General features: G+C 36.7%; 1 protein-coding gene and 1 pseudogene across 1 annotated transcript in view; both read left to right on the top strand.

Moving 5' to 3' along the window:
- Positions 1-20,962, top strand: part of DMD (dystrophin) — a 2,193,636-nt gene that overhangs the window by 420,774 nt on the left and 1,751,900 nt on the right. Inside the window, exons 5-7 of the mRNA XM_036917975.2 lie at positions 877-969; positions 8,264-8,436; positions 14,772-14,890. Coding sequence (XP_036773870.2) covers positions 877-969; positions 8,264-8,436; positions 14,772-14,890 — 385 coding nt within the window. The remainder of the gene's footprint in view (positions 1-876; positions 970-8,263; positions 8,437-14,771; positions 14,891-20,962) is intronic.
- On the top strand, positions 2,865-6,463 carry LOC130681984 (CKLF-like MARVEL transmembrane domain-containing protein 3; annotated as a pseudogene).

Genomic DNA, 20,962 nt, shown 5'->3' with positions numbered 1-20,962 from the left:
ATAAATGTCCAAGGGTTCAATTGCTGGGTTGTATGGTAAACACATATTTAGTCTTCTAAGAAACTGCCAAAATGCTTTCTAGAGTGGCTGTATTTGTTACATTTCCATTAGCAAAGCATATCCTCATCAGCATTTGATGTCACTATTTTTCATTTTTAGTCATTACCATAAGTGTGTAGTGCTAACTCATTGTGGCTATAATTTACATTTGCCTAATGGCTAATAGTGTTGAACATCTTTTCATGTGCTCACTTGTCTGATGCTTATGTTTCACCTGACTCCACCTAAAGAGGTCAGGAGCATGAAGAACAGAAGACAGGATTTACCTGCCAGATTTTGATTCCCAAGCCTAGTCTTGGATAGAGAAAAGATTGTTGCTGACCATAGCACCATTATTTATTATAGTTCTAATATGTGTTTCTAAAGCTAGGGCATTTTAGTCAAATGCAGTCACCCCCAATTATAATAGCACTTCTCTGAGTTAGATCAAAGGTCTGATGAAATTTCTTTTCTTTTTAAATTTCAATTATGTATTAGGAGGCATCTCTTAATTTTAGGCATCCTTTATGAGTTATCATTGTTAAACATTTTATTTGGAAATGCTCTAATTGGCCTCCTTAATTTGTAGTAATCTATTTATATACCAAAAGCAGTACATTCATTTTCTATCTCTTTCTAAATGTGTTTGGGGGCACTTGTTACAGAAAGTGCATTTACAAATGCATTCTGTTTCATTTTCAGATTATTTTTAAAAAGTTTTAATGCTTGCTGCTTAGGTTCTGAAAATAGCTAAATGCAATTACCTTCACTTTTGTTTTCTTTCCAAATAGACATCTTGTCCCTTTCCTTCAAATGCTTTCCCTTTATCTTTAACAGGTTGATTTAGTGAATATTGGAAGCTCTGACATAGTAGACGGAAATCATAAACTGACTCTTGGTTTGATTTGGAATATAATCCTCCACTGGCAGGTAAGAATCTTGATGAATGTTTCCTTTTTGGGCAACATATTGCTGATCCTTTCTTTCTTTCTACCCTTGATGTGCAAAACAAACATGTATATATCTAACAATACAAAGCTTATCTCCATAGTGCTGCATTTCAAATTGGCACAACTAATGTCATTTGCGATGTGAAGGATCAGCAGATTATAAAACTGGTTCTAGCACATTTGCAGGAATATTTTTCTAAAGTTTATTTCTCTGGGTAGAAATGAGGCTAAAAATATATGTTTCATCAATAGGTTAATAAAAATATTTTTCAGAAATGTGTCATCTCTCACTTATAAATGAATCCATCTACTTTTATTAGAAAAAGGTATTTTTCCTGTTAATCGCTACCAAATGTATGAGACTTTATGAGTCTTGTGAATTGTTAATATAAACTAATGCCAATTAAAGATTAGTGGCATATGATTATCTGTAAGTATGTTATACATACAGACTTAATAATCCTATTTGGCAATTGCATTTTTTTTCTGAACCACCTCACCATAAGAGCTTTTGAATGCTCATATTTATTGAACTTCTGCAAAACAGATCCAAGGTCATTTAGTTTAGTGAAAAACATGCATTTTTTCGATCAGACCAACATGAGCTTACATTTCGGCTCTCCCTTTTACCATTTCAGTGACATTGGGTGTGATGCCATCCTTGCATGGGCCATAATTCCCTTACTGTCAAAATAGAAAAAAACAATAATTAACATGTATATTTATTGTCAGGATTGAGAGAATATCTATAAAACAGTACAAAACACCAGTTTTATTAGACATGCATAGTATGAATAACTTTGATTACTTGGAGTCTCCCACTCATATTTTAAGAAATTTGGAGGATAAGTGAGATGTCTGCTCTTTTTATTAGCAGAGTTTTTTTTTATAAAACATGTTTTTTTGAGATATAACCCATATGTCATAAATGTGACCATTCTAAATAGAAAATACAAAGTATATCAAGCTGGTTTAGTTCCAGTGTGCCTATACTTCTCAAACTATTTTGAGGAAGGAACAGTTTTTCTCCCCAGTTTTTCAAGATTTTAGGATACTTACAGAATTGTACATCCATCACAGCAGTCTAGTTTTAGCACATTTCCACCAACCTAAAAATAAATCTCATGTCCATTTGCAATCACTCCCCTAGGCAACCATTAATCTATTTTCTGGCTCTATATGTCTGCCTTTTTGGACATTTCCTATCAATGGAATCATACAATATGTGTTATTTTATACTTGGCTTCTTTCTCTGAACATACTCTTTGAGGTTTATCCCTATTGTAGCAGGTAACACTACTTCAGTTAATAGGGTTGATTTTTAACTTGAATTGGAGATTGGTCCTGCTTAGAGTCAGACAACATGTAGACCAGAGGTATACCTATTTGACTCAACAGCCAAATTATTCTCCTCACTGACCTCCGAATGTTTTATTCTAAATGCTCAGAACAGGCTCAATCCTGTTTCACAGCAATACGGGAAGAGTGAGACCATAGTGGCTGGCAACAGAGAATAGCTCATAAGAGGCCAAATGAACCCAAGATTTCCACTTCTGGGCCTTTTTCATATTGTGATGGTGAAAAATCAAACCAGCAAGGCAAAAAAAAGCACCCCACACCCCAACTAGTTTACTTTGGTTGCTAAGTCCTTCTCAAACTATCTTGAGGAAAGAACAGTTTTTCCTCTTTTCCATAGTCTGTAAAGGACAATAAAACTGAAGCATTACAAGAAGGAAATAAAAGACGTGTAAACTGCAAACCTCTTTTTTATTATTAAACTCAACACATGGAGCAGGTCTTTGTAATGCTGCTACAGAAGCCTCTAATGGACTATCAATTACTGTGTTTATCTTATGGCCTGGTGACAAATGGTTCATGGAGGGACCCCAGCATGCAGAAAACACTTTGCATTGTGCAGATGGTGGTCGTGACAAAGCCAGCAGGAGAATTTGGGTGTGCACAGAGCTCCAAAAGGCTATTTTAATTGTATTTATCATCCATATTATCTCTTATATGATCTCACCCTTTCTTATGTCCTCAAAACCCTTTCCAACTACATCACAACTCACTGCAATATAGAGTTTCAAAACTACCCTGTAATTTTCTCCATTTGCTTGTGAGATTGCTCATATTTTATTATTTGCATGTGGAGGGGCTTTCACACTCAGGCATACCAAAAAGAATGCTTTGCGGTCTTTCTTGGTCTGAGACCTCTCTGATATTATAGTCTGTTGTTTTCCATTTATGTCCTTGAATCACCATATCCTTGTGATTGCAAAGATGTAGATCTTCCCAACCTCTGTCTCCTTATCTTGTCTCTCTCTTCTGTCACACACCCTGTGCTCCTAAAACTACTAAACACAGTTAAAAAAAAGTTTCCTCCTGATCAATACTCCTCATCATAACCCAAGGAATCCCCAAAGATATTTCCACCAAGAGTACATATTTGCCTTCCTATTAAATAGTCAAAGAAGCCCTTGAATCTCAGCAAAGATTAAAGGACACTCTGACCAGCCTAATGTACTTTCCAGATCTATCAGATTAAGAATAGCATTAGGAGATGGAAAGATGTGAATTTTTTGTTACAGTGCCACATACCATGTTATTAATAGTGCAGCGGAGGATTTCTCTTTGAACTTGTGAGAACTCAGGAATGCCAACCTCTTTTGCCCTGTCATTGTTTTTTCCAATTTCCACTTAACTAAAATTGTTAATCTGAGAAATTATTCCTACACCGAGGAGTAAGCAGCTTTGAACAAAATTGTAAAGTAGACAATACATGTTAGACCATATTTTTCTTCCTTCTTTCTTAAGTGCAAGCCATCCTTTTGAAGGTGGTCAACTCAGCTCTGATAACCAGCTGGAGATAAAAACATTTCTTGCTAAGAGTGGTGTGCTATCAGAGGTCAGGTCCCCACCTTTTCTGGCTAACTCAAAGGGAAAACTCAATTTCAGGGCTACTTGACATTGGAATGCTTGTATTATTTATTATGTGCACAGCATACAAGAGAAAGATGGGTTTTGCTCTGGTGAAAGCCCTTACTATAAATTCCTGCCTTCCTAGTGCCTTCTGTGCAAGGCAGTTCTTGCTCCAGTTTTCTGTAGGCCATTCACACACACACTCTCTTTTCCCTGTAGAAGACTGTTCCTACCCTTGTTTGCTCCTACCCCTCCACTGCAAGTCCTTTAGTCACAGGATGGAAGTAGACTGTGCATTTGGCAGGCGGGACATTAATTAAGGCAGGCCTTTGGGACCAACACCAGTGGAAGGGAGGGTAACTCAAGTGAGACGTAGAGCTGTGTGATATGCACCCATCCATAGCCTTATTCAGCCCCATGGGGAACCGGGAGCTAGAGGAACCTTTTAGAATTTTCCTGAGTAGGGCCAAAATGGCTGTCTTAATACCATTTCACTTCATCAGTTACTAGACGTGGGTTGCCCTAGGAAAGGCTGGTGACACAACTCTGCAAGTCAGGTCATCCCTGAGAGGACTCGCAGCTGAAAGCTGCCCGATGACACCTGGAGCAACAAGCTCTTCCTTGAAGGAAAATCTTGCTGGTGCATCTTCATGTCCATCATACCTTCCTTGCCCAGTTAACTCCCAGCCGTTTTGTTAAATCACTGCTAAAAGACATTTCATTTTTTTTCCTTTTAAAAACAGATGTATATAGCTGTATGCACACACACGTTTGTTTACATTGATCTTTCTCTCTTAGGGACAGTAAGATCAGAAAGTAGGAAATGTTTCTGCTTAAAGATCCACCTTAGTATCATCCCAGTGTCTAACCAAAGGTTGATCCTTAATAAAGAGTTCTTGGTAACTGTCTTTTATGTAGAAAAGAAGAACTGATTACCTCCTGTTAGCCTTTATTTATTTTCTCAGCAATATTTGCACGCACAGTGAAGCAATACCGAGACTGGGGCTGATAAGTTGAATTAATGACATAGTGATGGTAAAGGACTTTTGCACTGAATACTGTGTTGTCCTTTAACATTATGCACATAGAGGGCAGCCTGGCCAAGCGTTTCACAAATGAATGCCATTCATCATGGGAGGGTTGCCTGATCAATACGAATCACTACCACTGGGCCAGTGTCTGCTGATTCCAACCTTGGTTCAGCACAATGCACACAGTACACAATCTACATATGGAGATGGTGTACTTTATAACTTTAGAATATGAGAAAAATTATGTATCTTACATAAACTGACCTATTTACTCACTGAGTAACTGCCTAAATAAGCAGGTCAGGAAGGAATTAAGAAAGCTTGATAATCCACCCCTAATAGATTTAACTGTCAAGGAATGGTGATAAATATATGCAAAGATTTCACATCTTCAAATCATTACTGCATTTACAAAGCATAATCTCAAATCCTTTTCAAGTATTTTAAAGTTAGATTTAATAGTCTCCTGAAATTTGCATTGAATCTTTCATTAAAAGATGAGTAACATTGGCGATGTTAAAATATGTATTTTCCCCAGAGGCATTTGTTAACATCTACATGGATGAAGAAGCAAAATATAATATATTTAGGATGCACAATAAATATTCATCCTCTGATCCAGTGTCAGTAGAATATAGACCTTATATTTCCCAAAAAGAAAGCCCTTGGTGGTAAAAACTAATCACACTAGCTTACATGTTTCTTTCAAGTATATAAGGGGTCTGACTTATGTTAAAGAAGTGGTCCAGTAATTATTCTATTAACAGAAGTTGTAGACAGTTTGTTTTATAATGAGGTATTGCTGCGTTCTTCAAACCTAGGAAAAAATGTTTAGAATGGATTTCTGCATCACATCAGTTAGAAGAATGAAACTTTGTTATACAGCAACCGGCTGAATGGCACTTGCACATGCACTAAGCCTAGGAGAACATCAGACATACAGAAACCAATTAACATAAATAAAGCCGAGTGTCTAGCCTTTTTCTCCTTCTCCACCATCTGGGTTTCTGCTTTTCTGCTGGGCATGGAGGGAGAGGAAGGGAGGCGGAGTCTCAGCCATTGCGCTACCGCCTCCAAACCCCCAGGCTGGACCCGCCCCCAGCGCTGTGCCCTCCTGCCCATGCACACGCCTTCCTCCGCACCCTCAGAGGCCACTTCCTTCCAGCCCACGCGGTCTCTCTTCCGTCGCCTTTGTCCGCTACGGGGCACTTTCAGCAGCCGCCTTCCACGTGGTGGCTGCTGGACCTCCTCCTGGCTCCCGACTTCCTCTTGGCTGATAGCACGCAGCTGAACCAAGAGTGGGGCTTGCGCTGGCCCGTGATTGCTTGTCTACTTCATCTCCACGACAGCTGTAACGAAATTATCCGTCTGGGCTTCCAAAGCAGCCGGCGTGTTTGATTTCTTTGCCATCATAGTATTTGCAGTTGACTTTTACCTGTTTTTAATGACGTGTCCAAATTCCTCAGACAAGGGGACTCCGCAGATGATGCCACTGCCGACAAGGCAGAAGAATTCTCACACTGACTCCGACTTAAGGCCTGCCAGTGCCCTGGCAAGCCAGGCCACCAGGCTTTCGCTCCTGCACCCTGCCAACAGGCTGGCTGGCCTAGCGTGGCCAGGGAACTGTGAGTGTTGGGAGGGAAGTAGTGACTTCTCAAGGAGCAGCAGGGGAAGTCGCTGACGGAGGGGGCCTCCTCACAGCCCCAAGGTGATGTTCCTGAGCCTAGCTCACAAGATGACACCTCTTGGCTTAGCACTATCTAACCACTCTGAACGAGAGCGCATTTTGAATGTTCTGCCACTTCTCATCTCTGTTCCACAGACCTTAAAGTCCTTTAACCTCTCTGTGAAAACGAGCACAGGGGAACAAAGTAGTTAGAGCCCTGTCACCCTCATCACAGGAAGCGTTTCATGCTGCTGGGGGAGGGCAACGAGTAAGACACCTTGTCAGGCTCCAGTGGTTTTTGGTCTGCAATTGGTGCACCTGCTTATGCCAGGCACTTTGTCGACAATTATCTAATATTCTTTTGTTTAAGGAGCACCAGCTCCCTCTTCATTTTTAAGGCAGGGAGAAAACTCACCTTTGTCCTATTATCTAAGAGAGAGTGGGTCTCAGTCCCCATAACTGACATCTCACACCAGAAAGCTGAGGTTTTCTTCAGGTGACATGACTGTCCTGGGTCTAAGATTATTTCAAAGGAAAGCTATTAGAATAAATCACCAGGTCCAAAAGATTGAAGGTACCAAACTGAAATAAGAGTAATACTGTCCTGGGGAGCTGGGCAGGTCCAGCCAAACCCTCTTTTTCCCTGAAGGCCCACCAGTTGGTAAGAAGTCCTTTAGCCACTCAGGACATTATGTCTAGACAAAAGATCAGGTACCCTTGACACATCTTGACACAGGAGAGGGGAGATGTGCTGTGTTCACCTAAGGACCTGTGATGTGTATTTAACTTCAGTGGGATTTTGTAACTTTATATAATTTTTTTTATAGAAAAGCAGCTTCTTAAATGGCATTTCTTGTGACCCAAGAGGCCTCATAAATGATCCAGAGTTTTGAACCCATGATTAGGGCATTTGTAACCTTTGTTTTTCTTTTGCATGTGAATCTCATACCCATAATGAGTTAAACAAGATGGACTACCGAAAAAACCCCAACAAAACCAAAAAACCCAAGGCGACATATCCACAGCTTTTAGGGATAAATACTCTTTCATTTCAGTCAGTAAACATAATTTGCATTATTTTGAGTGACAGTTGAGACTTAGAGATTTTATCTCACCGTAGTTTGTCCTTTGACTCTTATAACAACCTTGTACGTATACTTAAGGGAAGAAGCCTAAAAATGGTTAAGTTGCCCAATTTACACAATTCATTAATAGTAAAGGCAAAATTTGAACCTAGGCTTTAAAAAAAGCAATCCTATTCTCCTAGCCACTGTGCCATTCTTCCTATCCTATAACCACTAGTATATTAACTCTTTGATTAACAAGCCTTATGTTTTGTACACCCTCTGCTCTAGCATATCTATTATAATTAGAAGATGAGCAATTGTAAAAACACAAAATTAATAGTTTAACACTACAGAATCCAGGAGTGATATTAAACATATTTAATAAATGGTATATCACAAACACCAACCAATCAAAATAGATTCCTAACTAATTAGAATGGACTCAGTCCTGGTAGAACATACTAGTCCTCATTACTAATTGACCATGAAGTTCTCATTCTTATTACTAAATATTAGGACATTCAAATTTAAGTTTGTGTGGTTCTTGTTCAGGGAATGCATTGTCTTATGAAAATTTCTTTCTACACATAGGTCAAAAATGTAATGAAAAGTATCATGGCTGGATTGCAACAAACTAACAGTGAAAAGATTCTCCTGAGCTGGGTCCGACAATCAACTCGTAATTATCCACAGGTTAATGTCCTTAACTTCACCACCAGCTGGTCTGATGGTCTGGCTTTGAATGCTCTCATCCACAGTCATAGGTAAGGAGACTGCTGAGATACTGAATAATTTTTAGACGTATTGATTTAGAGACTTAAATCTTTTTCTCCCGTGTGGTTCCAGATCATTTCCCTCTATGCAACAAGTTATGTGTGTTGACCATATTGCTCTAACCATCCATTGGAATGCCCTGAATAAGAGCATTTATCCTATTTTTGTGTGATACATCATTTAGTTGTTGAAAATCAGAGCATGAAAGTGGCTATGTTAGGGGGAGGGGATCAACATACATTAAAATGGGACTCTGCCAGAAAGTCAAGGGTATATTTTAACTTTGCTAAGAATGGAAATGGTCTTTTTATACAAGTAATGTGTTAGTATGAGCCCAAACTACAGAGCTAAAGTGGTTCCAAATCTCATGTGAGTGGCTGTAGTAAAATTAATATCATCAGGTTAATAATGTGAAAAACATTTCTCTTGTCAGTTACCTATTTAGATAAATTACCATAAGGCCCTGCCCATATTTTTAAAATATTTTGGGGTTAAAAGAGGCACAGCATCTTAGCAACCAAGGCAAAGAGCAGACCACAATTAATTCTATGACTCAGTGTTCAGAATATCAAACGAAACAATTGCTCTGGAACAGCAAAGTGATTACAATAAAGCACAAGAGAGTTCTGTGGATCTCCATGAAGAAATCTCAGTGTTATATAGTGAGCCAAATGTCCTTGTCTTGCCAGTGGGTTTCAGCCCCAGACAAGTTCACTATGGATTCAATGAGACCAAATAAATGAGAGTGGAACATTCTTGGGGTGAAAGTGTTTATACCCAATTTTACTCCAATGATGGCAGATCAATCACTAGAATCCTGTCCACTCAGAGCAAATCTGCATGCAGCAATTTGGTCTCTACCTCTGGGCCTCTGCCCCCGCGGCTGTCTGTCTCTGTCCTTGGAGCTGCCACCACTCTAGTCTCGTCTCTGCTCTCGTGCAGCCTTGCAGCCCTGCCACCGTGTCGTGTAGAGCTCCTTATAATAGAGTCAGTAACAACCTATTGCCCACACGTGTGTAGTGAGCTAGCCAACCAGGGCCAGGTGAGAATCCTGGACATAAGAACCTTCACTTTATCCACAGTTCTTAAGTATATTCCATATACTATTATATTTCCTAAGATAACAAATACTTGTTTGCTTATTCTTGTATAAACTCAGTAAATGAATTAATAACTGTTCAAGAAAAAGTGAAGCAACATGGTAAATACACATATATAATACATTCATATAATTTATATAGAGGTACATTATGTAATACATGTGCTCTAAGAAATTCTCCTTTGGCTTTCCTATTACCCATCTCTTTTACTCAGCCCAATCCCCGGGAGCACATGCATTGCCTTATAAACTGTGTTTGCCTCTGGACTGCATCTCTCCTGATTTTCAGTGTAGCTTCTCTTTTCTCACTTTGGTCTTTCTTTTCTTGACTACCATTTTCCTATGCCAGTCTTGCTTCTAGAAAAGCCAGAATATAAATTTTTTTTCATGGTAAAGTTCAAGCAAAGAGCAAATGCTTTCTAAATAAGCATCTTTGGCAGGTGTTCTGCTCCAGCTGGGTTTAATTAACCCCATCGAGACTGAGTTTCCAGGTGAATGACTCAGCAACCTGATTTTCAAAAGGAGGCAGGCTCACACTCCAAGCAGCATGTTAAGCACTGTTAATGCATTGTTTTTCATAAGTATGACATGAAGGAAAATATTCCACAGCTTCAATACGGCCAGATGAGAAGGGATACAGTCATTCTCCATTATAAGTCAGTGCTCATTTATGCAGCCACATGCTTCACAGTAAGGGCCTGAGCATATTGATCTTGCTGTTCATGTACACATTTGCAGATGAACAGAAATATCGAGGATCAGGTTATGCAGTACTTGATGTCTCTTTAACGTTTTCTTTTCAAGTGGAAGACTTCAATCCTGACAGCATGTTCACACATTGTATTTGTTAATGTTCTATTTTATGATTTCTGAATATATTTGTAAGTAATACAGTAAACATATCCAGATTGCCCTGCTGCATCTGTCCCTGACCCACTCTTTCTCTCTCAAAGTATCTACGTTTATATATTCTCTCTTGTCATATTGAATGAATCATCAGTAGCTGCCTTTTTATAATAACATAGTTACTTTTCAAGAGGTTTCTCACAGCTGATAATGCTCTTTCATGAATCATCTCCCTCTTCTTGTTTCTGACAGATGTTCATATTGTTTATCTAAAGAAAACAAAAATGGTTGAACTTTTTGTTCCAAGGTCATTGGTACACTTAGGAATGTCATGAGGTGTCCTCATTTCAATAATTGAGTGACTAAGCTATATAAAACAAATGCATGAATTTAATACAGAGCACAGGGATTGAGAGTCTTTCCAAAGGTTAGGGGGCTTTATGTATATTGAAGGCTAAATTTTATCTTACTAGCTAAGAAATTAAAAGTGTTATATTAAAACACAAAATCCACTACAATGCAGTTAAAAGGAAGCCAGATTTTGGTTTTGTGGGAAACTCAAATGATAATTGATGAGAAACATGCTCAAAATATGCAGATAAGTTGCCATAGTATAAAATTGCAATTAAATTTTCTTCCTAATTCCTTATTTTAATTTATTACCATAGAAGTAATGTAGTGCCTAGTTTAAAAACAAAGTCAGAGAGTTGGGGGCTGTGAGGAAGTTGGGGTTCCTATGGCCAGGATCCTCACTAAACTTAAACCACCTGATGAGGTAACTGGCCTGTTGCTAGGCTACCACTTCCACACCTTTAGGCAATAAGCTATTATTGTGCTATAGAGAGAGCTCGGACCAGTGCTTTGCACAGAGGTAGAGACGCTAGTGCTCAACTTACTGCCGGGAGAACAAGCCAGGTAATAAACCTTTTCACCCCAAAGAAACATTCTACTGTCATTTCTTTGGTCACACTGAATCCATAGTGAACTTGCTGATGGCTGAAACCCATTGGCAAGACGGGGGCAAAGGCAAAAAATGAAACATAATGTGTTTTCATGACCCTGATCCCAACCCCACTCATCACACTCCACTTCCTGGAAGTAGTCACTATCAGCAACTTTTATTCTTTCTGATGGTTGTCATAATTACATATATTTATTTGATTAATTGATTTCTGACAGTAGATGGATTTACTCCTTAATATGAAGGTCACAAGTATTACCTCTCCTCCCCATCTATTTCCTAATTTGATTATTATAATCATTTTATTCTTATTCTTATAATTGTTGCCCCTATTTATATGATAGTGATGCACCTTTTATTGTCAAGTTTAGACAAGATCTGTTGATTATCTGATATGGAGGAAGAAGATATTATCAACACTTAGACTTCTTCCTCTTCTCTCTTCCCCACCTTCCATTTGATCATACTGTTATTCTTGCATCAGCAATGTTGATAACATATCTGTTCTATAAATATAGGTGTTCTTGGCTTGAGTCTGTAAATTGAAAATGCATTACTGTTATTTCATGAATAGAATCAACCTTAGAACAAGGTGATGGAAGTTAATGTTTTTTAAGCAATTATTCTTTTGTAGGAACTGTTCTAAGTGAAATACCCCCACCTGTTTCTCATGACATATATACTATCACTATCCCCACTTCACATATTGGCAAATTGAGGCACAGAGATTATGGGATTTACCTGATACTATCTGGCTAATATATGGTAGAGCCAGGATTTGGATTTATGGACGACTCTGCTTATCTGCTAGTCTGTATTGTCTCATTTATTATGTCACTTTCCTCAAAAGACTGGTGATCCTTGGATGCACATTCTTATTTATGAGTTGTGGTCTAGGTTAGCCTGGGAAGGTATGTGGCTTTCCTCCACAGTTGGTTAGTTTTATAGTTCTTTATGTATGTGAAAATCATAATTATTTAAAATGTTAGTAATGATTTAAAACAATTGATTAGATCAATTTTAATGCTAGAAGAGACCTCAAGACATTCAGTAAAATTCTGTATCTTAAAAATGAAAACACTAAAACTCAAATAGATTACATGACTTCAATAACTCCTTACCCAGGTGATTAATGAGTGGACAAAGAGAGGGGAAGGGGATGAAAGGAAAAGTTTTACAGTGTGGAAGCCATTCTGTTCTTTATCATATTCATTAGCCTGGTTACTGGACTGCAGGTGAGAAAACTAGCTTACTTTCCCACCTTTGTTCTTTTCACTCCTGTTGCTGAGAGATGAGGAAAGGAAGATGGGGCAGAGGTTGCATAGAGAGGTTAAAACTTGCCCAAATACTCTAGCATTTAATCTTTGTTTCTTACAGTCTTTCCATTACTAGAAGCAGCTCCTACTTTACACATTTTAGGTTCTAAAATATCGTTAGCTATTTTGGGTAACTTGGACTATATTGGGGAGATTAGATTTCTTAAGAAGTGCACAAAATTCGGATGAATTAATTGGGGCAGGAGCATGTAAAGAAAAGGAAATGAGAGTCAGTGAGAAATTATGGTTTTAGAAAATAACAGCCTATCCTTGTAACTTCTTCCCTTGAAGAGCATGACTTCTTAAGCAGGAGTACATTGATGGACCCAAATGTCCTAAAATTGTGTGTAAATTATGTTTAAAGATGTGGACAGGTATTTGGGTGGAAGTTTCATGGCACTCATCAGATTCTCAGAAGTATATGTGATTCAGAAAAGGTGAAGAACCACTTAACTAATTGTTTGCAGTGTTTTGGGGGTAAGTTGTAATTCCTTCACTACCAAGGTCTTTTGCAGACTCATCCCAGTCCTCTATCCTAAGCCCATCTCCCACCACTTGATACTAGAAATCTCCCAGTGGAGCTAGGCCTGTGAGGTCTTGCCTGACTAAACACACTCTGCTTTTTCCTTCCCTAAGAACTTTGATTCTCTAATACCCACACAACTTAGAATTCTATTCTCAAACAGTTTTCTTAAATCTAAACCTAAACCAACCTTTAAGACTCCCTTAAGCCTCAAAAAACATTATTGACCTCTTCAGATTTTAGAAAACCTTATATCTTGTCTGTATTTTTGACATTTGTAATTTAACTTATCATGTATGTTTTTCCTCATTAGATTTAAAATTCTTATAGGGTAAGAACTGCCTTTTACACGCCTTTATGTTTTCTCTATTTTCAAGTAAAATGATATTCATATAGGATGTTCCATTCCATTCTCTGGTAGTCAATATTTATTGAGCCCTTCCTACTTGTCATGTTGGGTTTCTAAAAGTGAACAGAACTGGCAAAAAAATCCTATATTCTACATTCCAGTGGTGGAGGCAGATAGACAGGATTAATTAAAATAATATGTCAAATAGTAGTAAGTGCTAAGGAGAAAAATATAAAGTAATTAAGAGGGGTATGAAATGAGTATGTGAAAGTTTGATTTGGAATGTACAATTTTAGATGAGGTAGATCCAGGAAGGGCTCACCAATAATGTGAGTTTTGAGTAAAGACCCAAAGACACTTCTAGGTAGGGGGAACAGCAAATACAAATGCAGAAACCTATCTAGCCTGTTTGACGAATATGAGGAGAGAGGCAAGAATTAGTATCAGGGAATTAATAGGGAGTTAACTTTGTAGGTCATGGTTAAAACAGTGAATTTTACTCCCACAATAGTAGGGATTTGAGAAGAAGGTTATGATGAAACATTTTAACAGATTACTCTGGCAGCTCTGCTGAGAATAGATTAACAAGAGGGTCAGTTAGAAAGCTAATAATCCATGCAAGATATAAATGGTAGTTTAGATTAAGGTAATGGCAGGAAGATAGTGGGGAGTGGTCAAATTCTGGATATATTTCCAGTGAAGTGTTCTAAGAGAATGAAGGAGTGATCAAAATTGACTCCATGGTTTCTTTTCTGAACAAAGGTAAATTTGAACTTGTCATTGATTACAGAGAAAGGGAGAACTACAGGGGAAGTAGGTGGTTTAGGGGGAGTGCAATGAGGATACATATCACAAGTTGGTTTGGACCCGTAATGACTCTTAAGTGGAGACACTGAGTAAACAGACAAATCTAGAATCTGAGCTCAAGGAAGAGGTCTGGGTGAGGCTTATGAAATTAGAAGTTACTGGCAAAGGGCTGGCATTCAAATCCATGAGATTGGATGAGATTAACATTTTTATTGCTTTGATAAAGTAGAATAAATTATCCTTTGTTTTCTTCAGGATTTTCAGTTAAAACTGTGACTTGTTTAAATGAGAAACATTCAAGGGTAACAGAGTAACACTCAACTCTTAAAGGACTGTGAGCATGGGTTGTCAATTAAAAATCAGAATTGAAGTGAATATCATGAAACATTCTAAACTGATTTATATTTGCATGTGTGTGTTGCAGGCCAGACCTAATTGATTGGAATAGTGTGGTTTGCCAGCAGTCAGCCACACAACGACTGGAACATGCATTTAACATCGCCAAACATCAGTTAGGCATAGAGAAACTGCTTGATCCTGAAGGTTGGTACATTTCTGGACTACTACTGTTTTTAGTATAGTTTAATGTTTACCACCTCAGACTTAATATTTCCCCAAACAGAGCACAAAATAGAAACTGTGCTTTGTATATATTTTTGCTATTACATATATGTAAAATGATCTCTCCTTGCAATTCATTAGGAATTATCTTGTATGATTTTAATTCTCAAAATACCAATATCTAAAACTAAAGTGTAAAACTTTAGAAAAAACGCCAAGCCTTTAAGGTGTATATGCCTCATGGATGAAGCATACTATATTTAGAGTACGTTGATTCCAAGTAATTACAGAAAGTTCATGTTTTGCTTACTCTGTCAAGATATTTGACAGACTAATCAGCTATAATTAATTAGCTACTCTTGCCAGTTTCATTCATATACTTTATAAAAGGCAACATGGCAACTATTTAAAATCACTGAAATCTGTTCCTGGCACTGCTTCTATAATTTGTCACTGGGGAAAGTCCTCCATTGGATGGTTACTCATTTTCTGCTTCTTTAGTTAAACAGGCAGCACTGTGTTTCTATTTTTATTGTATTACACTTTTTAGTACATCTCATTTTCATCTCTGGTGCTACACAGTCATACCTTCCAGACACATGGATTAGAGAGAGAATGATTGCTGACCTCTGCTTTTCTCCTAGTTTCTGGGGCACTTTTTTGTTTGCCAACTTCTTTGAAATTGCACTCTCTCACTTCCTTGAGCCTTTACCATACTCTAAAATCAGAAGTTGGAGAAGCAGTGTCATTGATATTGGTATCTGTGATATAACAGAAGCTGACATTTGGGTAGGGTTATATGATTCATTGGTCTTTGGAACATTGAATCATTTCCAAGTAAGGAGATCCTCATGTGGTGGTGATATTCCACCAGGTAAAAGCTCAGCAATAACTCAGAATAGCCTTTCACTGGTGAATTTATCATCAACCAGAATCCAGTCCTCAGTGTTGCAGACCCAGAAACCTGATTGCCTCATTTTATGATAGCAGATCTGTAACATGGTCTGGGTGGGGATGGGGAGTAAATTTTAAACAAGCTCAAAAAAAGACATCAACAAACTGGAAATGCAGTCATTTTAAATGAGATATTCAACTATCACAAGAACCAGAATACTCATATCTAATTGATCAGTATATTGCTCTTGGTAAGCACATATACTGTGAGGGAAAATTTAAGAAGCGCAAATGTGTTTGTGAGGTTGGAATTAGGTAGGTTTATTAGAAATGTTTCTTCTCTAGATAATGCATAGCTGAGCAGTGATTCCTGTAACCTTTTTGTTGCTTCAATAGATGACCAACATCCTTCCTGCCCCAGTTAAGCTCTAAGGGAGAAATTGTATCAATTTGACTTCCTTGTTTTGCAGGATGGGGGCAGGTCACTTCACTGTTGACTCATAATACCGATTTACATGTTTTTTCATACTAAAGTGAGTGGAGACGGTAGATGTAATGCAAATATGAGCTCTTAACCCTTAGGATAAAAAGCTATAGTATATGTGTTTGAAGGATAAGCCTGTTACAGTTTTTTGTTTTTCATTAAATCCACATATGGTAGTCAGTTTCTGTTATCTGGATACGTGCTCTATTTACTCTTGTGTGTGCTCTATCCTTTCATAAAATAGTAAGAGTAGGTTTAAAATAGATCTTTTTCTTGTTAAGTGATGAAGTAGCTTTTGATCTCCATGTCCTCCTTTCAATCAGTGAAGTAGGGGTACCTAGGTAGGCATCCACATCATAACCAGAAAGTAGACTGATGAGCCTGTAATCAAAATAGGACAGTTATATACATTATGTATTTTATAGCATAAAAAAGCTTGATACACCCAATTCCAAATGTTCTCCTAAATGGGAAGTGTATGTTGAAATGCACATCATATAGGCTACAGGAACACCACTATAATATCTCACACATGACAATTTAAAGCCAAACAAGTATAATCTGAAATACAAGCTGATTAATAGAGATCAAAACAGTGTTTATGGTTTCATTTTACCATTAAACTCTGATCTTAAAACCCTTTCTATTTATGGACTCCTTTCCAGTTCAAAGATCATTCTGTCTCCTAAAGGGGTTTATTAAAGTTTGTTTATGGCTGTCAATAGGATGAGGGGTCAGCATGAAACTTCTATTTTTAGTTCTCTCTCAGTTCCTCTGAACTGTGTTGGGGAAATACCCAAATATGCCTTTAAAATTTTTTGCTCAGTATTTTTTATTGGAATATAGTTGATATACAATATTGGTTTCAGATGAACAGCATAGTGACTCGATAATTATATACATTACTAAATGTTCCACCATGCAAGTGTAGTTGGTCCTATTACCACAAGATATTACAATACTATTGGTTATATATTCTATGCTGTATTTCCATTCCTCTGACTAAATTATTTTATAATTTGAAGTTTGTATCTCTTTATCCCCTTCTCCTATTTCACTCATTCCCTCCCACCCATAGTAACTGGTAGGCTTTTTTTTTTAAGTTTAAAATCCGTTTATTGCTTACAAACTGCAGTCCAGGCCCTTCTCTCTTTCCTGCTCCAGCAGAAGAAAAACCAGCCAACTGGTAGTCTTTTAAAAAGATCATAGTCAATGATAACTGAAAGAAAAACTATTAACTAAATCATAAGGAATTTTATTTACTGATTTGTCAGTCATGAAATACAGGATAGCACCTCTTAAAAATCTAAGATTTAGGAAAAAAAAAGCATCTAAGATTTGGAACGTTCTTCGATGTATCTAAGAGGGGAGATTCATGGCTTCTTTCATTCCCTGTATGGTAATTACCTTTGAGAAGTTTATATTTTTATATAACTAGATATTGGTTCTTTAGCTTATGCATGACAATGTCAGCTATTCTGCAAAGCAATTGTCATTTCATACATAATATGCCCCTTTGGAGGTTCATGAAACATTTTGCTTTTTGGGGAAATCTTTATTATTGAAAATAAAGTATAGGGAGATCTTTATTATTGGGGGTTGAAGTTATATTTGACTTGAGAAATAACCTGCCAAAAAATGTTTTAGAATTTTAAACATATGCTTTGTTTATTGGGTTTATTTGTAAATTAAAATGTCATTGAAATATAATTTGGAGGTTTTCATATTTTGTATATATTGACTTTAAAATGCTTTGACTTTAACTGGTGTTCTGAGGCCTGGGGTTCGGTTTTAAGAGGAACTGCCTTTTAAAATGAGTGGCAATAGGTATTAACATAAGCAATTTCATGAGCTGTTTCTGGTGTGTTTAAATGTTAACATATGCAAAAGTTAAGTTCTGGGGTGAAATTATTTAATGATTTATGCATTTTTATGTTCATAGATATAAAAGTTTTTATCTGCTTCAAAATATATTCTATTGTGAATCAGACCATTCACTTTCTGTTGTGATCTCCCTATAAGGTATGCATTGTATGTGCAGTGTGGGTTTCATATACCCACACCTCATTTTCTTCCTTGAGTTTCAAGCAAATTGGTTTGTTTGCCAATCCACATAATACTTGCAGCATTAAAAGAATGCTTTGTCAGCTTTTCCTTGTGAATAACAAACTGAAGATGTTCTTTATAAAGTAATAAAAAATGGGGGATAAAAAGTTGTGCTGATTCTTTATGTCTTTTGCATATTACTCTAGTAAATCTTTTCCATTTGGAATATGTAATATGATGTGGAAATAACCTCACTTATTTACCAGAGTAACATTAGAATTAAAAATGAATGATGAAAGTCAAGTTTGATGAACACTAGGACTTGCAAGAACTATTTGTAACCTCAAAATGACATTTACGTACCAATTAGTTTGCTTTTGATCCATTTTAGCTTCATGAGGATGGTGACACAGATTCTATTTTCTGCTTGGCTAATCCCTGCATTACTCTTTGTTTTTAGTCTACTTTTTCAAGAATTAGCTCTGCCTTCTGGAAAGTTTTACTTCTGAAATGAATGGTCTCAGATTTAACTTGGCATGCATATAATTTATTGGTCTTGAAAAAAATTCAAGAGAAAGTATATAGCATTTGCTTGCTGTAAGAGAAAAATGCTTGTTAAAGCCTCCTTTTTGGGTTTGATATCAATTGTTTGAGCCAATTTTTTTCCCACTCCATCTTTGTTCCAACTATCAAATTTTGATACACTAGCAGCAAGAAATGTTAGTTAAGTAGTTTACACTAAGTTAAAATGGAAAGAATAAAACCGTACCAGCTCGGAAGGATGTAAACTTCAGTAAGCAGAATATTTTATGGGCGTGCACACTCATTTCATATCATTTAGACTGATTTTTTTCGAGAATCCATGTAGAATACCTTTGTTTTCAGAAAATGTAATGAGATTGGAATATATTGGTGTTCCTTATGTGTATGACATTTTAACTAGAAATCATTATTTTAAATATCTCAGACTTGTTAGAGCCAAACTCTCTGCAGTCCAAAATGTTCTTTTTCCCATATATCGAAAAAGTGTTTTAATAATACATGTGAATAAAAATGGCCATTGCCTTTTTGATGATAACCTGTACAAAATATATATTTTTTTGTACTGTTTCGTATTATTGATTTATATCATTATGTCTGACAGAGAGTCTTTGGAGATATTACAAGTTGTTATCTTAAACTAAATCCTGAGTTTCTTGGAAGAGCAGTTCTTAGTCTAGTTATTCTGCTATGGAAAAGGGAAAGTACCATCATCTGCTTATGCAGATATGATAATAGCAAAATAATGCCCCTATTATATCAGCAGGAGACTACTTTATCCAGGGTTTCTTTTTTAAAGAAACATTAAAATTTCATCATTAAAACCAAATTATATCATTTAATAGTGTTAAATGTAATAATAATGAAAATATTTCTTTAATTTTGGACTTCAGTGGATTGCAGTTGAAATGAGCAAATTAGAGATGCCATTGTATTAGCAAAGGAATGGGGTACATTAGTAGATTTAGTGTTGCCATCTCATTTGCTTAATGTGTGTTCAGCGCAACCTTTTAGCAAAGGAATTTGAGAAACACTGTGTTAAATAATTTAAATATATACTTTTCTTAGCATTGCTTAGAACAGAGACTAGCACTGATACATAATGAGGCATTAGGAAAACTGATGGCCCATGTAGAAGTCCAGAGAAATGTGATTAACATATTCCTGGGCTGCTTATCATTAGAGTAAGGATACTTATTAGACTCTCTCTATTTTTAGGTTTTATCCTGGACTTTACTTTTTTTATATTTCTCTTTTCCACGGGCAGACACATTGCCTAACTAGCCTTGACTATTCACTGACACCTTAGTGTACTTTAGTGCATTTGAGTTAAAGATGACTTTACCATAGTATCTGGAAACATCCTCAGATTTATCACTGCTATTATAAAAAAAAATCTTTAAGACATGGTGAGGCAGTACTTTGCTAAGTAATACATAGCAAAACAAATAAAAACTTTCTATATAGGTGAAAGGTTACCAATAATAATATACAAAGATTATACAACATAAAAATGAAGATAAACATGTTATATTAGTATTATGATACAGATGATTATATACAGATAGGGTAACATTAAGATGTTACTGTTGCAATATCCTGTCTGCCTCTGGAGAACTTTTAAATTGCTTGTCACAACAGAAATTCAAAACAGATAAATGTATTAACACATACTTCCCAGTAGCCCAGAAAGCTCACAAAAGAATGTAAGACAGAGAGAGATTGAGATTTAGTGTCCTTTTTGATATCTTGTCTTCCACATTATCCTTACGTCATATAACAACAAAACTGAGTATTTTGAACCAATCGCTAATAAATTGAAGCAATTTTTGTTCTGCTGATCCATTTCAGTTGTTTGGATGACTGAAATAATTGGATGTAAATGTCCCAAATTCATGCATTTATGCTAGGAGACCTGCAAAACATTAAAAATGAAATGTGTGTGTGTATGTGGGCTGAATTTACCCTTTATACAATAATTTATCATTTTCTGGTTATCTTTAATGCTTTTTTATAGTTTTCACAATTTTGACTTGATGGAAAACAATCAGCCAATTTATATTTTTTTATTTCTCCTAGGAGTTGATTTT

Source organism: Manis pentadactyla, chromosome X, assembly GCF_030020395.1.
Source record: "Manis pentadactyla isolate mManPen7 chromosome X, mManPen7.hap1, whole genome shotgun sequence".
NCBI lineage: Eukaryota > Metazoa > Chordata > Mammalia > Pholidota > Manidae > Manis > Manis pentadactyla.
The sequence above is the reverse complement of the archived record's forward strand: the minus strand, read 5'-3'. Positions and strand labels throughout refer to the sequence as shown.